General features: G+C 29.9%; 1 protein-coding gene across 1 annotated transcript; it reads left to right on the top strand.

The window, feature by feature from the left end:
- Nucleotides 1-680: 680 nt before the first annotated feature.
- Nucleotides 681-27,847, top strand: LOC141905156 (uncharacterized). Its single transcript, XM_074793970.1, has 3 exons — nt 681-692; nt 771-1,148; nt 27,725-27,847. The coding sequence occupies exons 2-3, from the start codon at nt 777-779 to the stop codon at nt 27,845-27,847; spliced, it is 495 nt and encodes a 164-aa protein (XP_074650071.1). The 5' UTR covers nt 681-692; nt 771-776.

The raw sequence follows: 27,847 nt of genomic DNA, 5'->3' as shown, positions 1-27,847 counted from the left end.
CTAGATTAACACAATTATTCAACAAAGAAACGCATTCAGAAACACTATCTAATTTATTGGGTTGTTCAGATGAATTTTTCATATCATGGATAATATATCAATTCGATGATAAAATGAATATAGATAATTATGGTGAATACTTTCATATTGATCATGTGTTGCCGATTTCTAAATTTGACATGAGTGATGATTATAATAAGAAGCTAATATGGAACTGGAAAAATTTAAGGCCTTTAGAAAAGAAAGAAAATATAATTAAATCTAATAAACTAGATTTACAGTTATATTTAGATCAACTGGATAAAGCAAAGACATTTGTTGAATTATGGAATTCAACACATAATGAAAAATACGTTGGAGCTTAAGCGCTTAGAAAACCGGTTACTCTCGATCTATGTCAAACCGCCTATATGTAATTGTATTAGGTTGTTTACAAAAACATCTGTGCCGTATTTCATATTCACTTGAATGGGGCGCACCTCATTTGAATATTGATCGAATGTGCTATTTCAGTTGAAAAGGATTAATCAATTACATCACAAAGGAACATCTGTTACAATCCAGGCAAACATGCAGAAGTAATTAGTTTGGTTGAACGTGCGCCACGTCGGCAGTTAGAAATCAACTTTCACATACATACTACGTATTGGATATTCTCTCTCAAAACACAGTTTACAGTTCTAAATCTAAATGTAAGTACATATATTATGAAGTAGGGAAACCTTTAAACATATTTAAGTACAGTAATTCATTTTCACGACATCTTTTAGATTAAAATGGAATACAGAGAACAACCAGAAATTCCAAGTCAACCATCGGAAGAGGAACCAGAAACGATGGATAGTGAAACACAGGAATCAATAGAAATGGAGGATAAAACTCTCGTAATTGACGAACAAACTTCACAAAAATTACAAGAACATTTGGACTATCATCAAGAAATGGTGAAAATTTTGAGTGATGTAATACATAATAAACAATTACCGCGCGAACTACAATTACCAAAATTACCAGCAATGCGACTTAAATTGCTGTTGGGACTCAAAGAATCGAAAACTAAGAAAATGAGTGGAGAAGAGTTGAACGAGTTTTTAAAATCTAAATTAATCATTGACACAGATCATTTAAACTTTCTGGAAATACAAAGTGTAGAAGTTATTTCATTTGCTGAAATTACTGATATCTTAAAAAAAAGTTATAAAACCATATTAAATAGAAAAGCAAATCACCTATGGGACCACATCATTTTCGGGGGTTATCTAAATATAGGGTTTTCAATGTTTGATAAAGAAAATGAGGGGATTTCTTGGGGGCTGTGGGTTAAAAAGAACATAGATATCAGTGCCGGCTTTGAAAGAAAACTGAGAAGAGTAGGTAGATTAATAAAATATGAAAAATTCAAAATATTAGGATTAGCATTTAGTGAAGTAGTCAGATATTTACCAGAAATTGAAGAAATTATTGGAAACAATCCAGTGATTAAAGAATTCTGGACAAAATTATAAATTATAACACTGAAGGTCTTTGTAATATAGATATCAAAAATGTAATCCCGATTGTATATATCTGTTTTAATATTGTATTGTTTACTGTTGACTAAGTATTGCGCAATAACCGGTCCGATTGAACCGCTTTTCTATTGTTCTCCATTGTTCTATTATTGATCGTTGTTAATGGCGGCGGTTGTTCTGTATTGATTGTTTACTGTTAACTAAGTATTGCGCAATAACCGGTCCGATTAGCCGCATTTCTATTGTTCTCCATTGTTCTATTATTGATCGTTGTTGACGGAAACAGCTGCTCAATATTGATTGGTTACATTTCTATGTTTGAATGCTGTAGTTTACAGAATAAAAATATAACTGTGTATTGCGCAATAACCGGTCCGATTGGACCGCTTTTCTATTGTTCTCCATTGTTCTATTATCGATCGCTAAAATTTACATAATAAATATATGTGTTTATGAAATAATATTTCCACCAGTCGTTTCGTTGAATTGATTTTCAGTTGAGGATTTATTATCGAGGATCCGAAATGACATAAAAAGCAGCGAGGAATGAAAAAGGATGACGTTAGTCGAAGAAATGGAAGAGGATTCTAAAATGTTAATCAATTTTAATAAAAATTTGATTTATAAATGGAAAGGAATGATGAATACAATAAAAAACTTGTTTGGAATTTGAAAAATTTAAGACCTCTTGAAAAGAAAGAAAATCAAATCAAATCTAATAAACTAGATTTACAGTTATATTTAGAACAGTTAACAAATGCAAAGAAATTTATTGATCAATGGAACAATGATCCAAATAATGAACAATACGTTGAGGAATTTGATATCAAGGATCCGAAATGACTTATCTGGACAGTTATAATTACTGCTCCTAATAGATAAACAAAAGTAGTGAGATATCAAATAGAATTCAAATAAAATATATTAAAAAAACAATAACTTCAACTGCTAGTGAATTCTATTATATTTTTAATATTTTCTTTTCAAAAAGAGAATACTTTATATTTTGAATAGATTCAAATAGAAATTCTTTAAATTCAAATAGCTAGTATCAGTAGTCAATACTAGAATTCTTTAGCTTTAACTAGCTAGTATCATTTGAAGAATACTTATAATATCTTCTTTGCTTTTTTTTCTAATATAAATGTCAAAGAAAACTAATAAGAATAGTATTGATATTGAAAAAACATTAGATGATTTGGGTATATGTGATAATAAAGATACAGTTGTAACTAATTGTGCTCAAGTTAATTGTAATATAGATTATGAATACTATTTATATTGTAAGCATCATCTAGAACTATTGATTGCCGGTGGAAAAACTAAAGAGTTTTTAAATAGAATTATTACTTTTCAAGAATTAGACTCTATGAAACCCGATAAAGTAATAAAATATTTTAAGATTTATGAAGAAGCAAGATCAGCTAGAATAAATGATTCTATTTCAGATGGTATTGTCAAATGTTATTCTAAGTTATGTAACCAGTTAATACCAATTAATGATGAAAATAAATTATATAGTGATTTGAAAAATGACTATTTAGTTATGACTGAATTACAAAAATGGGTTGGTTATGCTTCATTTCAATTAGGATCGGTTATGACATTAATTTCTACTGGCGTCATTACATTTTCGAATATCAAGCCTATGGAATATAAATCAGGTAAGAACGAAACAGATGTACTACAACCAAACAGTGAAACAGAAAATGAATCAGAACAAAAATTAACTAAAATAAATGAGTGATGGAGTTAAGAAAAAGGCTAGATCCGAGAAACAAATTAAATGGGCAAGAGAATTAGGTAAAAGATCTTCAGAATTAAAAAAGCTAAGACAAAGAAATTAACTGATATAAATGAATCACAGACTTTAGCTGATATTGATTCAAGTAATAATCCATCTGATTCTTCTAATGCTGGAAGTAATTATAAATTATATATTACAATTGGATTAGTAACAATTATCATATTATCCGGTGTAATATATAAATCAAAATTCAAATCTGATGATAAATATGATTCCAATGACAATAAACCTATTATACCAGAAAATAAGTCAAATCATAAAGCCATTGAAACTAAATCTAAACTATTATTAATGGATTAAAATAAGACGAAAAAAGAACAATATTTAAGAGAGTTATATTATAACCCAGAAAGTGAAGTATCATATTCTAACGTTTCAGAATTATGGAGTAAAATTAAATCTGATAATGAAAATATAAAATATAGTGAGTTGAAATCATGGTTACCAAATCAACCAACATATCAAATCCACAAGAAAATGGATAAAACTTATTTAATAAGAAAAGTTATGGTTTCATATATCGATTAACAATGGCAAGCAGATTTAATTGACATGAAGAACTTAGAGGAATACAACAAAGGATATTTCTGGATATTAAATGTTATAGATATATTCAGTCGATACGCATGGTCAATTCCAATCAAAAATAAAACCGGAATAGAAGTTACAAACGCTTTTAAGAATATATTTAAAGAAGCTATTCCAGATAAGATACAATTTGATGAAGGTAAGGAATTTTATAACAAACATTTTAAAAAACTATTATCTGATAACGATGTAGATTATTTTTCAACACATTCAGATAAAAAAGCATCTATTATAGAAAGATTTAATAAAACATTGAAAACTAGAATGTGGAAATATTTTACTGCTAATGAAACATATAAATATATCGATGTGTTAGATGATTTAGTGAAAGGTTATAATAATTCTAAACATTCAAGTATTGGTATGAAACCTATACAAGCTAGAAAAGAAGATAATTCAGAAATAGTTTGGAATAATTTATATGGAGCATTTGTTACACATGATTTCGGAGAACCTAAATTTAAAATTGGACAACACGTTAGAATATCTAAATATAGAAAAACATTTTATAAAGGTTATACCCCAAATTTTACAGAAGAAATATTCAAGATTAAAAAGATAATATTAACTAAACCATTTGTTTATAAACTAGAAGATCTAAAAGATGAAGAAATATTAGGATATTTCTATGAACAAGAATTATCACTTGTACCAAATCCAGATGAAATAGAATACAAAATAGAAAAAGTATTGAAAACAAAAACTCTTAAAGTAAAAAAGTATTCTTTGGTGAAATATAGGGATATGATGATAAATTTAATGAATGGATTTTATCTAGTAAAATTAAAAGAATAAATGAATAAAGATTTATTTATATTTGAACCGCATAATATGTAAGTTACTGGAGTAACCAATTGTGGTAAAACACATTTCATATTAGACTTGTTAGAAACTATTTATAAGAATCATTTTAATAATATAATATTATTTTGTCCTACTTATGAAATGAATAAAACATATAATAGAGATATAGTTAAGATAAAAAAGTTTATTATATTAAATCCTAAAACAGTAAAAGAAAATTTAGATAATTGTATAAAAATAGCAATTGATACTTATAAAGGATCAACTACATTATTTATCATAGATGATTGCGCAAATTTACATGATTCAAAAGTTAGAGAAAGTGAGTTATGTTATCTAGCTTTCTCTGGGAGACATTTTGGGATTACAACATGGGTTTTAAATCAAAAATATAATTCAATTGTTAAAGACTTTAGAGAAAACATTAGATTTCTAGTTTTATTTTATAACAAAGATAGAAAATCTATGCAACAATCATTGGAAGAAAATCAAATTATACCTACTGAATAACATGATGAATATATGAATAAATTAAAGAATAATAAAGGTTCAAAATTATTACTGAGACTACAATTTCCATATGAATATAAATATATAAAATAACTAGTTATATACCTATGTATTAGATACCCTAATACATGATACCCTAATACCTGATACCCTATTAGATACCCTAATACCTGATATCCTATTAGATACCTTAAATACTTAAAACCCCCTTTTTTAAAATAAATATTTTTTATACAATTTTCAACCAATTTATTTTTATTTTTTCAACTAATATATGAATAAGTTTGAAAATAATAAAGGTTATTTATTATTACTGAGGTTTCAATTTCCATATGAATATCAGTTTATAAAATAAGATATTTTATGTATTAGATTGTATTAGATATGTATTAGATATGTATTAGATACCTTAAATACCTTAAATACTTAAAACCCCCTTTTTATTTACTATTATTTTATACAATTTTCCACCAATATTATTATTTGTGTTAAATATAATTAATATTTTAATCACTTTCACTATCAGACCCTAACAATTTATTCAAATTCTCTACCGTATCATCGTCAATAGTTGTTTTATTTTTATACTTTTTCATCCTTTCTACCGCATTAGTAATGTGTACCTTTGTATTCATATGTTTATTCCAATTAGATGGAGCGTTTGAAAATTCACCATTACAATATCCACAATAATTTTTATTTTCACCATAATTTAATATTATTTCATTATTAGATGTAGAAGGTATTACATTATTAGATGTAGAAGGTATTACATTATTAGATGTAGTAGGTGTTACATTATTAGATGTAGTAGGTATTACATTATTAGATGTAGAAGGTATTACATTACTTAAATCATCAACAACTTCACTTTTATTATTATCTATTTCTATTAGTTTAGTTTCATAAATTTTGAAAATAGGATCAAATATCAAAGCTATATTACAAGGTATCACATAATATAAACCATCATTATTTGCATGTGTATCGATGTATGGAATATGTTTATATACTTTACCTCCTTCCATTTATTATATAAATTTTTATTAAAGTTGAAATTCTAATACATAACACTATTCAATTGAGAATTTACAATATTTAATTGCGCGTCAGATATAATATAAATATGCATTTTAAAATGTTTGATTCCTTTATTCTTTGTCATGAATAATTGTATTCCATCTTTTGTATTTTGTAATTTTTTTCCAGAACCATGTAATGAATTATCCTCTGTTGTTCTAAAATCTAACCATAATGCATATTTATTACCGGTATAATAATCAATTTGATTAATATTACAATTTTCAGATGATTTTACTTTTTCATTCATAAAATGTTTTCTAATTTCTGGCCACTGATCTATCATTCTCATTCCTTGACAAAATATTTTATTTGCTATTCCTTCGATAGTTATTTCTACTTTTGTTATTTCAGGATTATAATAATTATCAACATTTATTGCGCCATTAGTATATGTTGCAATGGTAAAAAATATTAATATACCTTTAATAGATCTTCTTGGGAAGTTAATACTCTCATTAATAATTTCATCATTTGCATTAATAGTTACAGTTTTAAATTTATCAATATAATCATATAATAATGAAAATCCTTGATTGTATTTAGTTTGAATTATACTTGAAATATTTTCATCAGTTACTGTATCATATTCTAAACATATATTCGATAATTTATAACCCATATCTTTAACAACGCTAGATAATACAATTCCATTTACAGGAACAAATGTTATTTCGAATATAACATCTTCTTGAATTGCATATTTATATAAAGGTGCATTGTTATTTATCAATTCAAAGTCTAATGGAATTTTATATTTGCTTCCATAAATCTTTTTTATGAAATTATCTGCGGTGCGAGTTGCTATTGCGTCATTAGCTCCTGATCTTAATTTATTTTGGTTTTCTGATTGGATGCCTTGAAATATCATATTATTTCTATTTTCTTTAGTTAACCATAAATCTTTATAATGCATAAATAAATTATAATCATCTAATGAGAAAACGGTTTCTGGACCAATCTTTATTGTTAACTTTTTAATCAAATACCTTCCAACATTATCAACAACATAATTATTATTATTACCGATTACTTTTATATCGGCTGATAAATAATTACTATTTGGAACATAAAAAGTATTTTGTGTTAATCGAGGAATTCTAACATATAAAGTTTCATCAGGATTAATATTAGAAGGATTATGTGTAATTATATGATGTGATCTTTCTGCTTTAATAGCATTAGATATTCTATGATTCTTAGAAGGATTGATATAACTCCCACTCTTTTATTTAACAAAAAAATTAATCATTTATTTTTTATCATGTTTACTAATCCAAAAATAATAGCACTTACAACTGTAATTAAAAATAAAATAATATGTTCAGCAGCAAAGTTAATAATGTTTCCTGCAGATTTCAATATAAAACCAACAATTGATGCAATAACTCCTGGTAATGCTGCAGCAGATTTCTTTGATAGTTCCCATAAATATTTTGCTAATTTCTTTAAACCATCCTTAACTTTATCTTGTATAGAATTATTGCTTGGAGGTTTATCTGGTTTATTGGGAGTAGGAGTAGATTTCAAAGAATTTGATATTGCTAAACCAATTGTTGTAAATAACATAGTTACAGCTGTTAGAATTGAAAGAATTGTGATTCCTTCAAACTTAAATAATAATTTTATTCTATCTTTTAGTGATATTTCAGAATTTGGTTTCAGTATTAACTCTTTAACAACAACTTTTAATCTATTAATACAATAATCATATGATTTAATAATAATTTCATTTTTTCTTTCTGAAATTCTATGTTATATTCTAAATCATCAATTTCTTTTTCTAAATATGCATTTCTTTTTTTAAATTCAATTTCTTCAATAACTTTAAATTCTCTATCTAATTTTAATTGTTCTAATTCTTTTCTGGTGTCAAATAATTTATTTTCTAAAGGTTTAATTTTATTATATCTAATATGTTCTTCGCGTGCAATTTTATCAGCTTCATCTCGTATACTTATTATTTCTCTAATTGTTTTTTTTAGAAAACATACTTAAAGCTTCTATTTCTTGATCTGTTGAATCAAGTAATCCCTTCGGTAAAAGTTTTTCAGTTTGAACTTCAGTGTTTGATTTAAGTTTACTAGTTTTGAAAATTTTATTCTGTTCGGAAGTTGTTTCTGCTTCTGGATTATCTTTGATTGTTTCAAATAATTTTTTAATTCTTTGTTTAAATACATTTTCATTTTTATCAATTAATTCTTGTGTTACATCTTCTGGTTCATTACTATTTCTTATTCTTTTAATTTTAGATAGGTCTAACCTAAGCAAAGTTGATTTTGCTAATATTTTGTCTTGAATTTTAAGAGATGTTAATATAATAATCATCTTTCAATTTATAATAATATTCACCATCTAAAAACTTTAATTCTTTTACTAAACGTCTGGCGCCTCTATCATTTATATTATATCCAGAATCTTTAAATACACGTTGAAAATCATACATAAATTCATAATTTTCTATATTTTCTCTTTCTAAACCTTGGTCTAAATTTTCAATAGGTATTCTCGATCTAGTTCTTCTATCATGTTCATCTGTTGATGGGGCTTTAGAACCACTCTCTGCTAAATTAGAATTATATGTTGTATCATTATCATTATCAATATTAGTATCAGCAGTCATATAATCATCATTGTTAGTATTGGCATCATCATTATTTCCCCTGTTTTCCATTTCATAATCTCCTCCACCTTCTGCCATTAAAATAATAAAAAAATTAAAATTTAAAATATAATATTCCTCCGATTACAATTCCTATACAAGTTAAAGCTAATTTAGCATTTTCATGGGATTTATTATCATCATTTAGTTTAATTATATCATGTTGAATATTATCAGTTCTAATATTTTCTGATGTATTGTAATCTTTTATTTTAGAATCATTATTCAATTTAATATTATTAGTTTTAGTTTCTGTTGATTGAATATGTTTTTAATTTTTTTCACCTTCAATTAATTTTGGAGCAGTAATAATCTTTTTATTTATATCATTTAATCCAAATGAATTATTTATTGTTGCAGTTTTAATTAGATTATTGTAACCAATTATATTTCCCATCTTTAATACATTAGAAATAATTAATAGATTAGGGCCTATACAATAATTTAATCTAATATGTGATTTATCTAAATAATTTTGATATCTTACAATGTTTTCTGGAATAGATCTATTTTTATCATTATGAATTGAATCTTCAAATAATACTTTGAATTGTTTCTGCGCATCGAATGAAGTGTTATCATTTCCAATTATTGGGGATCTTGTTTCAACTTGCGCACCTAAAATACATATCAAATAAGTTCTAATAGATTGATTTATTCTTTGTATACCAGCTACAGTAACACCTTCACTATTTTCTAAAATGAAATTAACCTAACCATTATTATTTTGTTGTTGTACATTATTATAATATTTTGGTAATTCATTCCAGTTTAGTGTTCTTATATCTGAATTTGTCATTATTTTTCCAAATTCTTTAGTATATAATATTCCTAATCCACCCATTGTTCCAATTTTTGCTCTAAAATCTTTATTTGAATTAATATTAAATTCATTACATATTTTATAAAACTTAGGAAAATTAATATTATTATTCAATTCTTTAAAATATTTTGAACTTGGTAAAGGACATTCTAATTCATCTAATATTAATTTTATTTGAAAATATATATGAAATCTAAAAAGTAATACCATCAATGGTAAACTTGGTTTGTTTAAATGATCATTCCAACTTATTCCACATCCTGTTGTTGCGCAATAAACAGCAAAATTTAATTGGTTCTGCCAATACTTTATATTAGATTTTAAATTTTTGAAATAAATTGTATACACATGAAATATATTTTCCATCTTTACGTGAAAATTATTACTTTCAGTAACATAAATATATAAATCAATTAATGAATTTAAAACTTCATTTCTATATGTAATATTTTTCTTAAAATCTATTGCAGGAATATTATATTTAATTGATTTATTATATTGGAAAGCTTTTGGAAACCCCATTTATATAATTAAAAAATTAATAATTAACTAATTCTTTTAATAATATATCTTGTTCTTCAACTGTTATATGACCATTTAAACTTATTATATAATCTAGTGTATTCTTTAATTTATTAATTTCTTTTATATTAGTTTTAATTTTTTCTTTATTACTTTTTATATTTAATTTTGAACTTATACCGGTTAAAACACTTGAACTTAATCCTAATACACCAATTGATATAGCTAATGGTGTTATTGGACTGAATATTGCTAGAAATGTTATTACAGAACTAATTGTAACTGAATCACGAATAATAAAATAATATATAATTTTACTTTTTAAATATTTTTTCTTTTTAACTTTTAAGTCACTTTCAAATTCTAATATTTGTTTTTCTAAATATGTTTTTAATTCAGTTTTATTTATATCATGAGGAATAATATCAATATTATCATCCATTTATTTAGCAAAAAAAAATTACTAATTAGTAAACTTATACGCTACAAATATAACAATAACAGTTCCGCCTAAAATCCAAATTATTTCATACTTCTTCTGTTCATTACTTGGGGTATAATAATCTGATATTGTAGGTTTATGTAGATGTAATTTTTCTTTATTTGTTTCTGCGTTATATAAACTCATTGCATCATCAACTGATTGAAAATCTCTATGTGAAATCTTCAGATCATATAATTCTTTATTAATGTAATCCATATAGTTTTGCCTCTTTCCTCTATATTCTTCTGCTGCTTTATTATATTTCTCTAATGCTAAGTTATGTCTTTTTTGTTCTGTTAATGAACCATTTTTATCAATATGCTTAAATAAATAACCGCCACCAGTAAATGTTAAAGCGTTAACAATTGCCGATCCTATAATAGTTATAATTGCAGAAGCCATTTATTTAGTAAAAAAATTACACATTTATATGGGAGGAATATATTTTTGTTTTTCTAAATAATCAATAGTTAAATTAGATAAAGTAACTGCTAATGTTGATTTTAAAATATCATTTATATCAAATCTATCAACATTAACACTTCCCATTTTGAATACTTTTTTTAAAACCATTGAATAACCAACAGTTCCAACTGATAGTAATGCGCCATTATATAATCCAGTTATTATCCACTTATTATCACTCATTTATTTATCAAAAAATTACTATCATCAAAATATTTAGTTATCTTAGTGATGATTAATTCAACATTTATTTCATTACTACTTTTATGATTATCATATATTTTGGATAATATGTTTTTAATATCATCGATAATTCCATCTTCATTTAAATCATAATATTCTAAAGGTGATTTAATTAAATCAATTACTTTTTCTTTATTATAATTTTCTTTATTAATCATTGATGAATTGTTAAATGATTTACTTTTTATATCAGTAATTACATCATTTAGTTTAATTCTCATTTCTTTGCCATGTTTAAAATCAAAACCAAAACATATACTCGGTCCAACAGTTATATTCATTTATATAGTGAAAAAAATTACTCTCTACATCTTATAACTAATTCATAAATTACAGGGAAATTATTTAAATCAATTAAGTATCCATTGTGATTTCTAATTTCTAATTTAAAATTATTAAAACGAGGAATGCATGGTTTGAAATCACATTCTGTTAAATTATAATTTATTTGCGTTCCAAATTCTTTAACATTCTTCAATGGTAAAATGTTAATTAAACCAGAATTACAAGTTATATCTTTAGTTGCTTCGAATGTTTTTGTAGGATCGATTAATTTGCAATAAATATAAAAGTGTGTAAAAGGCATTATATTTGGTGGAGCATCAGCATTGCGTATCCTTACATCTGGGGTTATTCCTAAAATTTTAGCTAAAGGTTTTCTAACTAGAAATTGATGTTGATCTTCATTACCTAATTTCATTCTTATTTTATCGGAGCTATCACTTTTAATCAGTCTTAATCCAAATCCAGCAGATGCACCCATTTTCAACCGAGCTCTTCTATTAATTTCCTGCGCTAATGTATCTAAATTATATAATCCTGGTTTAAGATAAAGATGAAACCATTTACTTTTATTTCTATCATGAATTAAAAAGACTCTATGTTCAACAGTTTTATCCAATACATTGTAAAAAGAATTACATAAACTTATATTAACTAATTTTAAATCTACACAATTCTTGAATTCTCTATCTAATTGAACTAGTAAATTATGAGATTTATAATTTGTAAGTTTTCTAGAATCTACAAATATTCTGTATTCTTTTAATTCTACCATTTATTTTACATATTTTCTTATTCGAAATCTATTTCATGGTGCCCTTTTTCATTCTTACCTTTGTATACGAAATAGAAACAACCAGAACATAATTCTTCTAAGTCTTCACTTGATAATCTATGAAATCTATCCGGTAAATATGTTCTGAATTTATATGTATTTCCTTTTAATCCTTCATATTCTACGTGTATAACTAATTTATCTCCATATTTGTTAGTTACTGTATCAATATTTGTAATTAGATATTTCTTATGGATTATTAATTCTTTTAACTTCTTAAATTTATAATCTACTGATTTGACATTTGAAGTATCTTTTATTCTATCTAGAAATGATTTATTGTTCTCACTGTGTGTTTGTTTACTCTCCATTTATAATACATATTTTTATTAAAATTTGATGAACACGTTAGAATTCTTTTCATTATCTCGTTCTCTTTTGTTTCTTCTCTTTTAAATTTTAAGTATTCATCTAAATTGCAACCATAAGCAACTGTATGAATTCCATCATCTAAAATATATCTTTTACCATCAAATGGGTTTAGACTTATCTTTTCAATTTCTTCAATAAACATTTCATGATCTTCAGATCTTAAACATTTCATCTTATGTTTTCTAACTTCTTCATTGAATATACAATTGATGTAATCTTTGAAATTAATATTCTTTTCTACTACACTTTTGGTTATTCCTTTTAACTTTTTAGCTTCATGTTCTTAAGTTTTATATGAATACATTTTAGATCTAATACCGATGAATTCAATCATTTCTTCACCACCTAATTCATCTTTGAATTTACCGGGAACTTTTTTATTATCATTGCTAAACAATTCATGATTTCTAGGATAGTTACTGAAATCAAAATGATGTTTTAATGTTTTTAAATCATCAGTTATGTTATTAGTTTTTATCTTTAATATGTAAGCATCTGTATCAAAATATAATATTTCTATATGTATTTCTCCAAAAAGTGGTTGTAATACATTATAATAGAATTCATACATTAGTAATTTTGATAATTCTAAAACTGAAGCGCCAACATAGATTGGTTTATTAAATTTCATGGATGTTCTTCTCATTTTAACTGCGGCTAAATTTTCATCAAATATTCTGTTACCAATGAACTTAGGATATACTTGTAAATGTCTAATTCTTTTACCATTACTAACTAACTCAATATCATTATAACTAATATTTTCACAAGTCTTACCATAGAATGCATTATTCATTAACTTGAAGAAATCTTTCTCGAAATCAGTTTTAGCTTCAGTTCTCTGTTTGGTGTTAAAATCTATATATTTTTCTAACCACTTAGATTGACTAAATGAAATATATCTATGTACTTTTTTTAGAACCATTCCTTGTTTTAGATAAAACTTTAACATTCTATAATGTACTACATAAGTATATTTATCTTCTTGAGTTACCATTAACTTTTCTGTATGAATAAGATTTTCGGGTTTAATTCTTTTTTGATAATTTGATAATTCTTCATGAGTAACAGTTTTATGTTCTGGACAGTATGCTAGATTTCTAGATTTAAATTTAATATGTTCAGGATATTCTAAATCTACAAGAAAGAAGTAACCAGTATCTGAATCATCTGCAATATCTAGGATTCTTTTCTTCCAATCAAATGTATCATTATTTTCATTCTGTAAAACTTCAGTTAATTCAAATACTCCATAAGGTTGTGGTTCCATCATTGCCCAACCATACAAATTATTTGCATCTATATATAATAACTTATATCCAGGGTTATCATTTACATTGAAATATCTATCACCTAATACACCTGAAACTCCTCCTCTTATAGATTTTTCAAATAATAATAATTGATCTATATTTGTTAACAAATCCATTTTTATATCTGTTAATTTTAATCCACAATCCCATGTTAAACCTGGGCTAGAATAACAATGACAAGGATCAATATTGAAATATTTTAGGTTTACATCTCTAAACCTTTCGAATATATCGGTTAATAATAATACATCTGATTTTAAATATAAATCTACTAATTGCCCATGATTTTCTATTTTGAAATGATTCCAAATATTCAATGTTCTATTATATACTTCATCTTTAACATATTCATTTTTTAATTCATCATAGAATTGTTCTTTCAATAATTCAGTTATGTTAAAATCATTATGATTTTTATAGAAAGAATATGGAATTGCTCCTTTATATCTCATTAATTGAAAATCATCATTATTTGGGTAGTGTTGTTTTAATATTTTTAATTCATCATCAACTAATGATTTTGATAAGTTATCTAATGAACTATTTAAAAATCTATATGAATCTATAAATCTTAAACACTCAAATTGGAATGATATATAATTCTCAGATGTTTTAGCTAACAGTCTAAATTTATGAGTTGGTATTTTATCTTTTGATCTATTTGAATTTAATCTTTCTATTTCATTATTAATTTCTTCTATTTTATGACATAACTGTTTGATAAATAAATGTGCATCATATCCTGATAGATTATGAAATATAACTGGTACAAAATTGATTTTCTTAGCTTGTAAGTTACAATTCTCATGTGCAGCGCCTCTAAACTTTCCATTCAAATGATCATGGTCTCTTACTTTTTTATCTTTATAATTAAATATCTTTTCACAATAATAACATTTATCTGCAAACGCAAATTCTTCTTTATCTTCTTCTGTCATTATAATTTCTATATTTGTATTCAATAATTTACTAAATCCTATTTCATATTCAATTAATAAGTCACAAAAATGATTGATAACATTTTCATTTCTGTAATTATAATATTCACTTTCAATTAGTTCTGGATAATCAGATTTAATATATAACCCGAAAGCAGCAGCTGATCTTTTTAATTGTATTTGTTATTGGTGGTTCATCTGAAAAATCATTTTCATTAGAATTTAATTTTTTTCTTTTATAATATATTTCTTTTCTATCTTGATCAGTTAATTCTTTATTTAATGATTCAAAATCTCCATATATTACAAATGGTACTTTATTTTTGTAATCATATTTTTTGAATTCTAATATTTTATCCTTTTCATTTGGTAAAACTAATTTACAATAATCATGATTTTCACATAATTGTTTATGATTTAATAATGTACTTTCATTACTGAATCTATGTAAACATTTTCTACAAAGATATATTTTATGGTGATCATTTTCTGATTTAAAAAATAAATCGATTTGTTTAATCCACATATAATGATTCGCATAATATAGTATATCTATAACATCATTTGAATCATAATCTTTTGATAGGTATAAAGGTTCTAATGTATAATGTTTTATGTTGTTACCTTTTGTATTTGGTAATTTGATTAAATCAATCATTTATTCTTAAATTATTATCTCTTTCTATCTTTGGGACGTTTTTAATTCTAACAGGATACTTATCTATCTTATAATTATTTTCAAATGGTTTATAATGAGTTAATCTACAAATATTATAAATTGCAGGATGTAAACAACTTATTATAGCCCATAGAAAACATTTATCATCAAAATTTTGACCATTTATTACAGCATTAGTTTTAAATGGTAGTTTAATATTACTTGATGCTTCAATATCTGGTTCTTTATAATATGATACATTATTTTCATCAATTGGTTTTGATTTAGTTAACTTATTATATTTTGTGTTATAAACATGTAAAGTCATAAATATTATTTCATCAAATATTAAACCAGATCCATCAAAATATTTCTCTTCTATTTTAGTTTTTACTTCATTATAACATTTATCTAAGTTATCATCTATATATTGTTTTGAAATAATATGTTGTGAATGAGAATTTATATTATATATTGGTTTATCTTCAGATTTTATGAATTTAACTTTTGATGAAATACTTATTTTAGGATATTCAACATCAGTTATTATTTTTATTATTTCTTTCATATTTTCTAAATGTTTTTTATTTTCTTCTAATGTTTTTCCTTTATGAAATTTAAACTCAATAGCTGCTGGACCAATATCACTTTTAAATGCTTCGGTTGTCTCTATATCTTTTTTATTATCCAATAAATTAATATATTTTCTTACATCTTCCATGTATGGTCTTCTATTGTTTAATTTATTTTTTATGCTTTTAATTGTCTTCTGTTTCTTATCATTATCTTTATCAAAATAATCCTCACCTAAAATATCATTGTTCATATTTCCAATATGACTTTTAGATTTTAAATGTTCTTTATAATATCTTTTATCACTGAATGATTGATTACATGTATCACATTTATATGTTTCTTTTTCATTCTTTAATTCTTCTAATTTAGTTTCTAATATATCATCCTTATATTCTAATTTCAATTTATTCTCTAAATGTATTTTAGTTTTATTGTGTCTTGATTTTTGGGATTTATGTATATTGATATTACATGTTGGACAGTAGTACTTATTTGCTTCCATTTTAATACTAATTTTTTTTTTTTAATTGATTTTAGAAGTTCAATGATTTATATATGAATTATTTCAATCACACTTTACTGACACTTTTAATGTTTAAAAATCTAACTCATACAAATATGAATATTGAAATAATGTTGTAAATATATCTATATATCTATTCTATAAGAGCTTACACTTTTATATTGAATAATCTGTCAATTTAAATGTTATTCATGTATATGATTATTTTAAGAGTAATAGGGGTAATGGGCTTTCAGGTTAAAGGTTGAATGGTCGAGTTCATTAAAAACAAATATTAAAAGTAATTTAAAACTATAATATATTTTCAAAACCGTGTGCATTTCAGTTGAATAATAGAATAATTATTATTATTAAAATATATTTGATTATATGAATTTGTGTATTGTAAATAAATCAATCGGTCGCGGAGTGGAGCGGTAGCGAAGCGGAGCGACCAATTGATTTAATACAATATGCTTTTAAAATTTGAATTATTAATATCTTAGAATAAATATTTAGTTATAATATAAAATGCACACGGTTATGAAAATATATTATAGTTTTAAATTACTTTTAATGTTTTGTTTTTAATAAGCTCGACCGTTCGACCTTTGATTTGAAAGCCCATTACCCCTATTACTCACCCCCAAACTTATGATACGAGCCCCTGTGATTGTAGTAGCCGGAATCTTTTTTTTTCTGACGAGCACAATACAAGACTTAGTATAGGCGTAGCCTACTGTGTACGGGAAGGTGGTGGGCATGGATACTCACATAACTCCCTCAATTGTGAATATTTTTCGACAAAAAAACCTTTCCGCACGTTTCCGTCACGCGCCCAAACTTGTATCGCCTTCTTCTTGTTCGTAGTTGACGTTGTCATTTTGTTGGATCTAAAATGAAAGGTGGCACAAAACGTAGATCGCAAAAACCCGCCGCCAGTGTGTGTGTGTGTGTGTGTGTGTGTGTGCGTGCGTGCGTGCGTGCGTGCGTGCGTGCGTGCGTGCGTGCGTGCGTGCGTGTGTGGTTCGAACCCCACAATTCCAAAACCTGCCAAAATATTCACGTGAATACTAGGCTAGGTTAGGTTGAAAAAATATTAGTTTATCACAGAGGCCTAGGCTTATGCCTCATGCTTGCCGACAAAAGATATTTTTATCAACAGTATAGCAAATGAACCCGGCCTTCGTGCGCGTGGGGCCGTCGCGCAGTTTTGGTCATAAGTCTCAGTGGAAGTACGGCCAGTGCCACGAACCGGGGACTAGAGGCCTGGCCCCCATTGGGCGGGTGAGCTTAAAAAGATCCAATGCATGCCTTTGCTTACCTCAGCATACACGTGAAGCTTTACCCGACACCGGCTTTGAAAGTCCTGAATGATGCGGCGCCAGCGGTTGAGCGCGTTTAAGAAATTAGGACACTTTTCGCGACGTCAAAACAAGTCGACGTATCTGCATCGACTTGTCGACGCGACATCTCGAGGCCCCTTATCGCTTCCGTATGAAAGATCACATATTATTTCTTTTTCTAAAGATGTACGGAAGCTTATATGTCAAAAGCGATAAAGGGCCTCGAGTTGTCGCGTTCCAACTCGACAAGTCGCTATATTTATGTCGACATATCGCGATATATCGCGTCAAGTCGACATGAATATGTCGACATATCGTGACGTTTTCACGAAAAATTTTGCTTTTTCGCCCATTTTCCACGGGACAAGCCGTCATTTGAAGGCACGTCGAAATGTAAGATGAGGAGTGCCAGTAATATGGCGACTGAGTTTCAAGTCGTCATGAATATGTCGAATTGTTGCGAAAACGAAATATGTCGTCAAAACGTCACAATATGTCGATATATTCATGTCGACTTGAAGCCAATAACGCGATATGTCGACATAAATATGGCGACTTTGTCGAGTTGGAACGCGACAACTCGAGGCCCTTTATCGCTTACGTACTTCCGTATATATGGGACCCGTACAAAACCGTCGCGACCTTTTATCACGACGAAATTATGTCGAACAAACGTACGGAAGCGATAAAGGGCCTCGAGTTGTCGCGTTCCAACTCGACAAGTCGCCATATTTATGTCGACGTACCGCGATATATCGCGTCAAGTCGACATGAATATGTCGCTATATCGTGACGTTTTGACGACATATTTCGCTTTCTCGACCATTTTCCTCGCGACAAGTCGACATATTCATGACGACTTGAAACTCAGTCGTCATATCACTGGCGTCCTCATCTTACATTTAGACATGTCTTCAAATGACGGCTTGTCCCGTGGAAAATGGGCGAAAAAGCGAAATTTGTCGTGAAAACGTCACGATATGTCGACATATTTATGTCGACTTGACGCGATATATCGCGATATATCGACATAAATATGGCGACTTGTCGAGTTGGAACGCGACAACTCGAGGCCCTTTATCGCTTCCGTACAAACGTGATATATCGCGATTTATCGACATAATTAAGTCGATATATCGTGTTAATATCACGATAAATCATTATACGGATCACGCCTTTCACCAATGTCGACGTCTGTATCTCAACATAACCACGTACCGTCGACATAATTATCACTCCTTTAGCTAAAATGTCGTGATACGTATGGCAATTTATTGAGACAATATCGCAAATAGTCGACATAAAAATCACGACATTTTAAATAAGGTCTTCCTAGTTACATCGATATATTGAGATATCGGCAGAAAAATTAAAATGACTTTATCATCACCAGAATCTGGTGGACATATTGCATGTTGGGGTTCAAGTAGAATGACCCCAAATGCTGGGGCACAATAAAAGTGTTCGGTACATGGTCGATGAATTAAATAGGTCATTCGCATCAATACTTTGTCACAATTGATTTGCGGTATATTTTGGATTAATGTGTATGTCATTTGTCAGGACATTAAACAGTAGACGACTTAGGATACTACCTAGCGTGACTCCACTAGTTAGACCGACTTATTCCAAGATGAGGCGTTCCGTTGATTTTGGCTATAAGTTTTCGTTCAGAGATAACTGCTGAGCCATTTGGGCGAACTATCATTGATACTGTTTCCTAATAGCCTGTTTAGTTAGTAATGGCTGATGTTGTGCCTTATCAAATGCTTTGTCGAAATCCACCGATGAACAGGATTCTAAGACAGCAGAAAACCCGTTATCGCTGCTTTGCAGCTATATTTATTAGGGTTTTCTGTTATTTCACAGAAAACCCTATTGATATCCACGTGATTTTTATTAGGGTTTTTTAACTTTCGTCAAAAACCCTCTTGAAATTCTGTTGATTATTATTATTATATATTTTCCGCCGATTTCGTCAAATAAAATATATCTTCATTCAGATTCGGCAACTGACAGCTTCGAAACGAAATGTATAAATTGATACTGTAATAACGGTCTCTCCGAACCAACAGATTGTTTGAATGTACTTTCCATCCTATTTGAAACTTAAAATTACTTATTAGGTCACTGTAAATAAAGAATTGAATTGAATTGTTAGACAACAAGCACCGGCAAAATAACAGTTTGTGCCGTCATTTAGTGACAAAAACTTCCGCATTGAGAGCGCCACCGCACCAATTCAAATTCAATTATATGGATCGACAACCCTCCAGCGATGCACTCTATGATCTTTAGAACCTGTCTCTGCTGACTGGGAATAAGATATTTCTCAGCAGGTCCCGCTCCGCGAGGAAGCTAGATTTTCAAAGAAATGAGTGCACGCGTACGGCCATGACCACTTGTTAGTGACGTCATAAAGAAGGATGAATCCGAGAATCGCCACATCACAGGTTACTGTGAATAAATGGGATTCGATTATTCAAAAGTTCAAAATGTACTTTCTTGTTTTGTAAAACAAGTTTATTCATGTCGTTATATAAAGCATTTTGTTTGAAACATTCTTTAATAATGTTTGTTGAGTTTAAAGCCAATTGTCGTTGTGTAATTCCATACTGGTCACTGACATCAAAGTTTTAGTTTCTGTTCACATGTTTCGACTTATAAATATCCAACTTGTATGTTCTATCTTTTAATACAGGCCATGTGATTAATTGCGTATCACTCCATTAGTCTAAAAAGAGAGCACATATTTCGATATTGTTAAATAATTAACTACATTTCTTTCTGCCACATGTTGATTTTTACCCATCACTTATAAAATTCAAATGTACGTGATGTATTCTGTAAGCTATGTAAGCTTGTTCTTTAAAATATACTATGAATTTTCAATTTGTACTGACCATAATAGTTTATTTTTCGTAAATAAAATTTATATTTTAATTAAATAATTTCAAAATCTTTTCTATGCCCTCTGCAACAGAAAGTTACTAAGGACTATTACATATTCAGATGTACGTTGATAATTGATTTCAATCGTCCCTTCAAATAATTATATGAACATTATTTCGGAAAATGCAGGTGGTGCACAATCATAATACATACAACTCATCGAGCTGACGAGTCTCCGTAACCAATGATACAGACGGGTAACCAATCTACTCGACTCCACAGACAACTAAACGACCCGAGTAACCCCCAATTTGACTATAACTATGAATTATGTTATGTTAAACCGCATTGGTGTGACTTGACACCAAATGACATCAAATGCGTATCCCGTATTGATATATTTCTATTATCCACTTTTCAAATTATGAATAGCACGCCTGCTCAGAAAACCCGTTATCGCTGCTTTGCAGCTATATTTATTATATATTTTTCGCCGATTTCGTCAAATAAAATTCATCTTCATTCAGATTCGGCAACTGACAGCTTCGAAACGAAATGTATAAATTGATACTGTAATAACCGTCTCCTTGAACCGACAGATTGTCTGAATGTACTTTCCATCCTATTTGAAACTTAAAATTACTTATTAGGTTACTGTAAATAAAGAATTGAATTGAATTGTTAGACAACAAGCACCGGCGAAATAACAGTTTGTGACGTCATTTAGTAAGTAAATAAAGGAGGGCTCCGAGAATTTCCAAATCACGGGGGACTATACTGAGGTTAGACCATTCAACCAAAAAGAGCATTGCTCCGATAATATCCAAATCATCTCATTTTATTTTTTCCATCGAATACCCGGTAATTAATTTTTCCTTTCGATCACATGCATCCAGAAAACCCGTTATCGCTGCTTTGCAGCTATATTAATATTTGTGATTGTACGTCCGCGTATGTTCAGTTTCAAAGCTGAATCATATTTGACGTTTACACAGTGGTAGCATATTAGGTTCGAATCTGTCAATGCATTTTATTCTATGTATCGATATTTCAATTTACTACAATTACCATCATTCTGAATGGCTTTACAGAAAACCCGTCATCGCTGCTTTGCAGCTATATTTATTATTATATATTTTCCGCCGATTTCGTCAAATAAAATTCATCTTCATTCAGATTCGGCAACTGACAGCTTCGAAACGAAATGTATAAATTGATACTGTAATAACGGTCTCTCTGAACCAACAGATTGTCTGAATGTACTTTCCACCCTATTTGAAACTTAAAATTACTTATCAGGTTACTGTAAATAAAGAATTGAATTGAATTGTTAGACAACAAGCACCGGTGAAATAACAGATTGTGACGTCATTTAGTAAGTAAATGAAGGAGGGCTCCGAGAATTTCCAAATCACGGGACTATACTGGGGTTAGGCCATTCAACCAAAAAGAGGATTGCTCCGATAATATCCAAATCATCTCATTTTATTTTTTCCATCGAATACCCGGTAATTAATTTTTCCTTTCGATCACATGCATCCAGAAAACCCGTTATCGCTGCTTTGCCACTATATTTATTATTATTTTCTTCCACACTATTTTTACCAAAAGAACATAGGCTTTGTTACCTTGCCGCTGTTGTCGATACAATCCGTATGATATCGTTCAGCTCACTGAGATCTACAAATACTCCGCGTGTTTTTTCACGAATCATCGTTACAAAAGCACTGTCGGGCCGTAAACATCGAAAATTTAGCCCCATTCAATGGGGCGACATGTTTTTCGAGTCGTCATCCCGAAATCAACCCGCAGGCCGATTGTCACTTCGATTATCAATTCAAGTATAAATGAACTAATTTATTGCCGCAGACTTCACATTCAGTCGCGGTCTTCAAACAGTGATTTTAACAATAGCCCATTTTCCTCGTCAAATCATATTACCGATACACTGGAAATTTACTACTTTAGATTTTAAAAGCACTGTCGAGCCGTAAACATCGACGAATCGACGTGTGTTACTACATCGTCGTTCCGGGGATCAGCTGCGAGTTTCTCCTCATCATGAGAATCAAATCAAGTACAAATTAATTTATTACTACCAGTGATTTTGCTGCGGGTTTCAAGGAGTAATTTTAACAATACCTATTTTTCTTTACCGAATTTACTAAGATAAATCTTTAGTGCACCGGGGAATCGTAGGCCTAAACTAAACACGCCAAAGAGATATAGCGGAGAAAAGCTGTTATGTCGACGAGGTATCAAAATAAAAGAATATATTACTATATTCGGCCACGGGCTTCAACCTCTATATCAATACCATCAATACTCTATATTTCCTACAGTACATACGGATCATTGTCAAATGCACAAGGTATTTATAAATACAAGTATATAACACACTCATATCCGTATGCTGGACTCACACTTGACATTCGGAGTAAGCGTTGGCTGTAGAGGAAAGGAGGTCGTTCGCTGTGTCACTTGAAGATTTTATCGAGTTTTACGCGACCTTAAGGCTTAGGCCTACCGGAACTGACCTTTACTGTCTCAAACAAACACAGTATAATTGTTGCGTTTATTAACGGACTCATTGGATTGAACTTCAAAACAAAATTTACGATATTTAGGAGGGTTGTTATTCAATAGGCCTACGACCAATCTGTCCGGATGTTAGGCCTACGCATATACATAGGCCTACATAGGCTAGTAGCTTCTACTAGGTTAAAGCTAAGTTCACTGTAAAGGAGGATTTATTAATATTCATGTTAATTAGTGATTAACTGGTTCTGACTTGCAACGATCAATCACAATTATCAATTTTATTGGCAAAAATGAAGATTTTTTTTTGGAAATTTCGTCTGAGCAGACAACTTTATAAGCCAGACTTTTCATTTGAGTTTTTTCATCATAAATGAAACGGGTATTTCATTAATTGCTAATGACTTAAGCCGGACGTAGGTCGGCTTTGCGACGGCTTGTGACTCACTGCGACGTCATTCACTACGACCGCCAGCGACGACTGTGTCGCAACGACTCATCGACATACGCTCCCTTGCGACGGGTTGCGACTCTCAGCAACGCCAGTCACAAGGAGTCGCGCGTGTTCTACTTTCTGCGACGCGACAGTCACAACCGACCTGCGCGCTCTTGCGACTGGCAGATACTAGTCGCACACAGTCGCTGACAATCGTATCGCAACCGACTTGCATCGAAACTTGTGATGCAACGCGAGGATCGCATCGCGTCGCAAGGCCGACCTACGTCCGGCTTTAAGGTACTGCGGAGCCCCAGAAATATATTTTTTTTTCGTTCATAAGACCTTTCGCTTGAAAATCCTTTCGTCGGAACAAAATTTATTTCGTTCGAATCAATAATATTCTGTTCGATTGAACCAACTTGAAAAAATCGTTAGAACAAAGTTGAACAAACTTTTTTTTGTCCAAACGTAAGGTTTTTCGTTCGAACAATCATTCGATCGAACAGAATCATTTTAATTTGAACATAATTTTCTTGTCAAAAACATAAAGTTTTTCGTTCGAACAAGTATATTGTTTTGTAACAGTTTTTTCTCCGAACCAAAAGTATTAAGTATTTCGTCAAATCGAAGAGAATTGTTTTCATTCAAACATTCGTTCCAAAAAAGTTGTTTTCGCTCTACCAAATTTCTTTGCCGCGAAAAAAGTTCTTCATTTCAACAATAACATAGCTTTTTATTCGAAAACATTTTTGTCAGAATGAAGAAAAGTTTTGGTTCAAACAAAAAGCGTATTGTTCGATCAAACAGAATTGTTTTCATTCGAACAAGATTTTCTTGTCGGAACATTAAGTTTTTTGGTCGAACGGCGTGTTAAGGTCGTTTTGGAAATTTACTCGGTCTGGTATATTTTGGATTACTGTGTATGTCATTTGTCAGGACATTAAACAGAAGACGACTTAGGATACTACTTTGCGTGACTCCACTAGTTAGACCGACTTATTCCAAGATTCCGTTGATTTCGGCTACAAGTTTTCGTCCAGAGATAACTGCTGAGCCATTTGAGCGACCTATCATTGATACCGTTTTCTAATAGCCTGCTTAGTAATGGCTGATGTTGAACCTTATCAAATGCTTTGTCGAAATCCATCGTTGAACAGGATTCAAGACTGTGCAGAAACCCTATTATATTCCTGCTGATTATTATTATTATTATTATTATTATTATTATTATTATTATTATTATTATTATTATTATTATTATTATTATATTCTTTTTCACACTGGATCTTACTGAAAGGATAAAAACAACTGCAACTTACTTTCACTGTCGGCGAAACCATTCTGTATCACAAGTACTATGCTGCATTGACAAATGCTGTATATAATGTTAATCAGAATGCCACTGTTTACTCACTGTGAGCCTCTAAACATCGAAATTTAAGCCCGATTCAAACAGTATCCATCTACGTTTGTGTATTGCCTACGTGTCTTATTCCCACAGTGCCGCAGTACGTGTATTTGAGTGCGTATCCGTATATGCAGTGATAGAGAGCCCTGTTCTAGATCAGTAGTAAAAAGTATTTTTATCACTCTACGAGTCGATTGTTTTGCCGTTGAAATAGGACATTCTCGAGTGAACGCAACTGAGGAATTTTTATAGCCTTGTTTGTGCCGCATATACGTACGTACAAGCAATAGCATCCTTGCAGTAACTTCCCTGGATAGAGCTAATAAATGCAGCTATCGATAAGCGAGAGCCTGGGTGACTATATTCTTCTGCTAGCATTACAATATGCCTTGACGGATTTACTTGAAACTTTCTTGAGATGTACGGAACACAGGTACCTTGAGGTAAGTCGAAGGGATCTTTGATTTGGGACCCCGTTCACCCACCAGGGCGTGTTTTACATTTGAAAATTATGACATCGAAAAGTTACTGTGTGAGAAAATTTTTTGTCTTTGACTTTTCAGCTTCGGGCGAGCACGAAAGTTGTTCATAACAGCCCGGAGGTTAAAAAAGTCAATGGCACGCCCTATCTACGATTAACCGTTTGGGCTCTACGGGCTCGAAAATGGGCCCCCAAATTTTTTAATGAGATTTTTGCTCCTAGCTTCTTAAACGTTGGAGATAGAATCGTGGTTGCAACGAGTGATCAGTAGCCCTTGCGAAGACGCTTTTATTGATGTATGGTATAACTATGTAACTCATATGGTTCTCCAGTAGCGCCACCTATAAGACGCTGGAATACGCATTTTCATCTATATCGACTAAGGGTACTAATGGATTTGTTTAAAAATTGATACACATGTACCTGGTTACTAAACGAATCGAACCCCTTATATGATTAGTTCCCATTTTAACCACTAGGGGGCGTCAATTTTGAAAAATCGATTTCAGAATCCATTTTTCGCATTTAATGCGGTCTGTTTATTATGAAAATCACAAAACTTGGTATAAGTACAAAGACATGTGTAATATGCCATCCTGCATAATTAGTTCATACAACTGCCACCAGGGGACCTTGAAAACAATGGTTTTTGCTCCTAGGTCCTTAACCGTTGGCGATAGAATCGAGGTTGCAATGTGCGCGTAGTAGCCCTTGTGGGTCAACATATCCATGTCATAAGTTGACCCCTAGGTGGCGCTCCTTTAAAAAGGGGAACGTTATGAACTGCTTTCGGTGAAATGTATGCACGCACCCTTGTACGACGTTGTATCCAGCAAGGCAGAAACCCGTTATCGCTGCTTTGCAGCTATATTTATTTGTATTATTATTATTATTATCATTATTATTATCATTATTATTATTATCATTATAATATTCTTTTCACACTGGATCTTACTGAAAGGATATAAACAACTGCGACTTACTTTCAGTGTCGGCGAAACCATTCTGTATCACAAGTACTATGCTGCATTGACAAATACTGTATATAATATTAATCAGAATGCCACTGTTTACTCACTGTGAGCCTCTAAACATCGAAATTTAAGCCCGATTCAAACAGTATCCATCTACGTATGTGTATTTATTGCCTACGTGTCTTATTCCCACAGTGCGGCAGTACGTGTATTTGTGTGCGTATCCGTATACATTGTATGCAGTGATAGAGAGCCCTGTTCTAGATCAGTAGTAAAAAGTCGTTTTATCACTCTACGAGTCGATTGTTTTGCCGTTGAAATAGGACATTCTCGAGTGAACGCAACTGAGGAATTTTTATAGCTTTGTTTGTGCCGCATATACGTACGTACAAGCAATAGCATCCTTGCAGTAACTTCCCTGGATAGAGCTAATGAATGCAGCTATCTATACGCGAGAGCCTGACTGACTATATTCTTCTGCTAACATTACAATATTCCTGGACGGATTTACTCGAAACTTTCGTGAGATGTACGGAACACAGGTACCTTGAGGTAAGTCAAAGGGATCTTTGATTTGGGACCCCGTTCACCCACCGGGGGTGTTTTACATTTGAAAATTCTGACATCGAAAAGTTACTGTGTGAGAAAATTTTTTGTCTTTGAATTTTCAGCTTCGGGCGAGCACGAAAGTTGTTCATATCAGCCCGGAGGTTAAAAAAGTCAGTGGCACGCCCTACCTGCGATTAACCGTTTGGGCTCTAGGGGCTCTTAAATGGGCCCCCAAATTGTTTTAA

This window comes from Tubulanus polymorphus, chromosome 1 (assembly GCF_964204645.1).
Source record: "Tubulanus polymorphus chromosome 1, tnTubPoly1.2, whole genome shotgun sequence".
NCBI lineage: Eukaryota > Metazoa > Nemertea > Palaeonemertea > Tubulaniformes > Tubulanidae > Tubulanus > Tubulanus polymorphus.
Note: the sequence above shows the minus strand (reverse complement) of the source record. Positions and strands in the feature narration are given on the sequence as shown.

Bases quoted from the DNA above. Each gene is read 5' to 3' on its own strand.
- LOC141905156 (XM_074793970.1), top strand. From the start codon at position 777: ATGGAATACAGAGAACAACCAGAAATTCCAAGTCAACCATCGGAAGAG. The intron at 1,149-27,724 runs GTAGAAGTTATT...TTGAATTTTCAG, and splicing joins ACTTTCTGGAAATACAAAGT to CTTCGGGCGAGCACGAAAGT.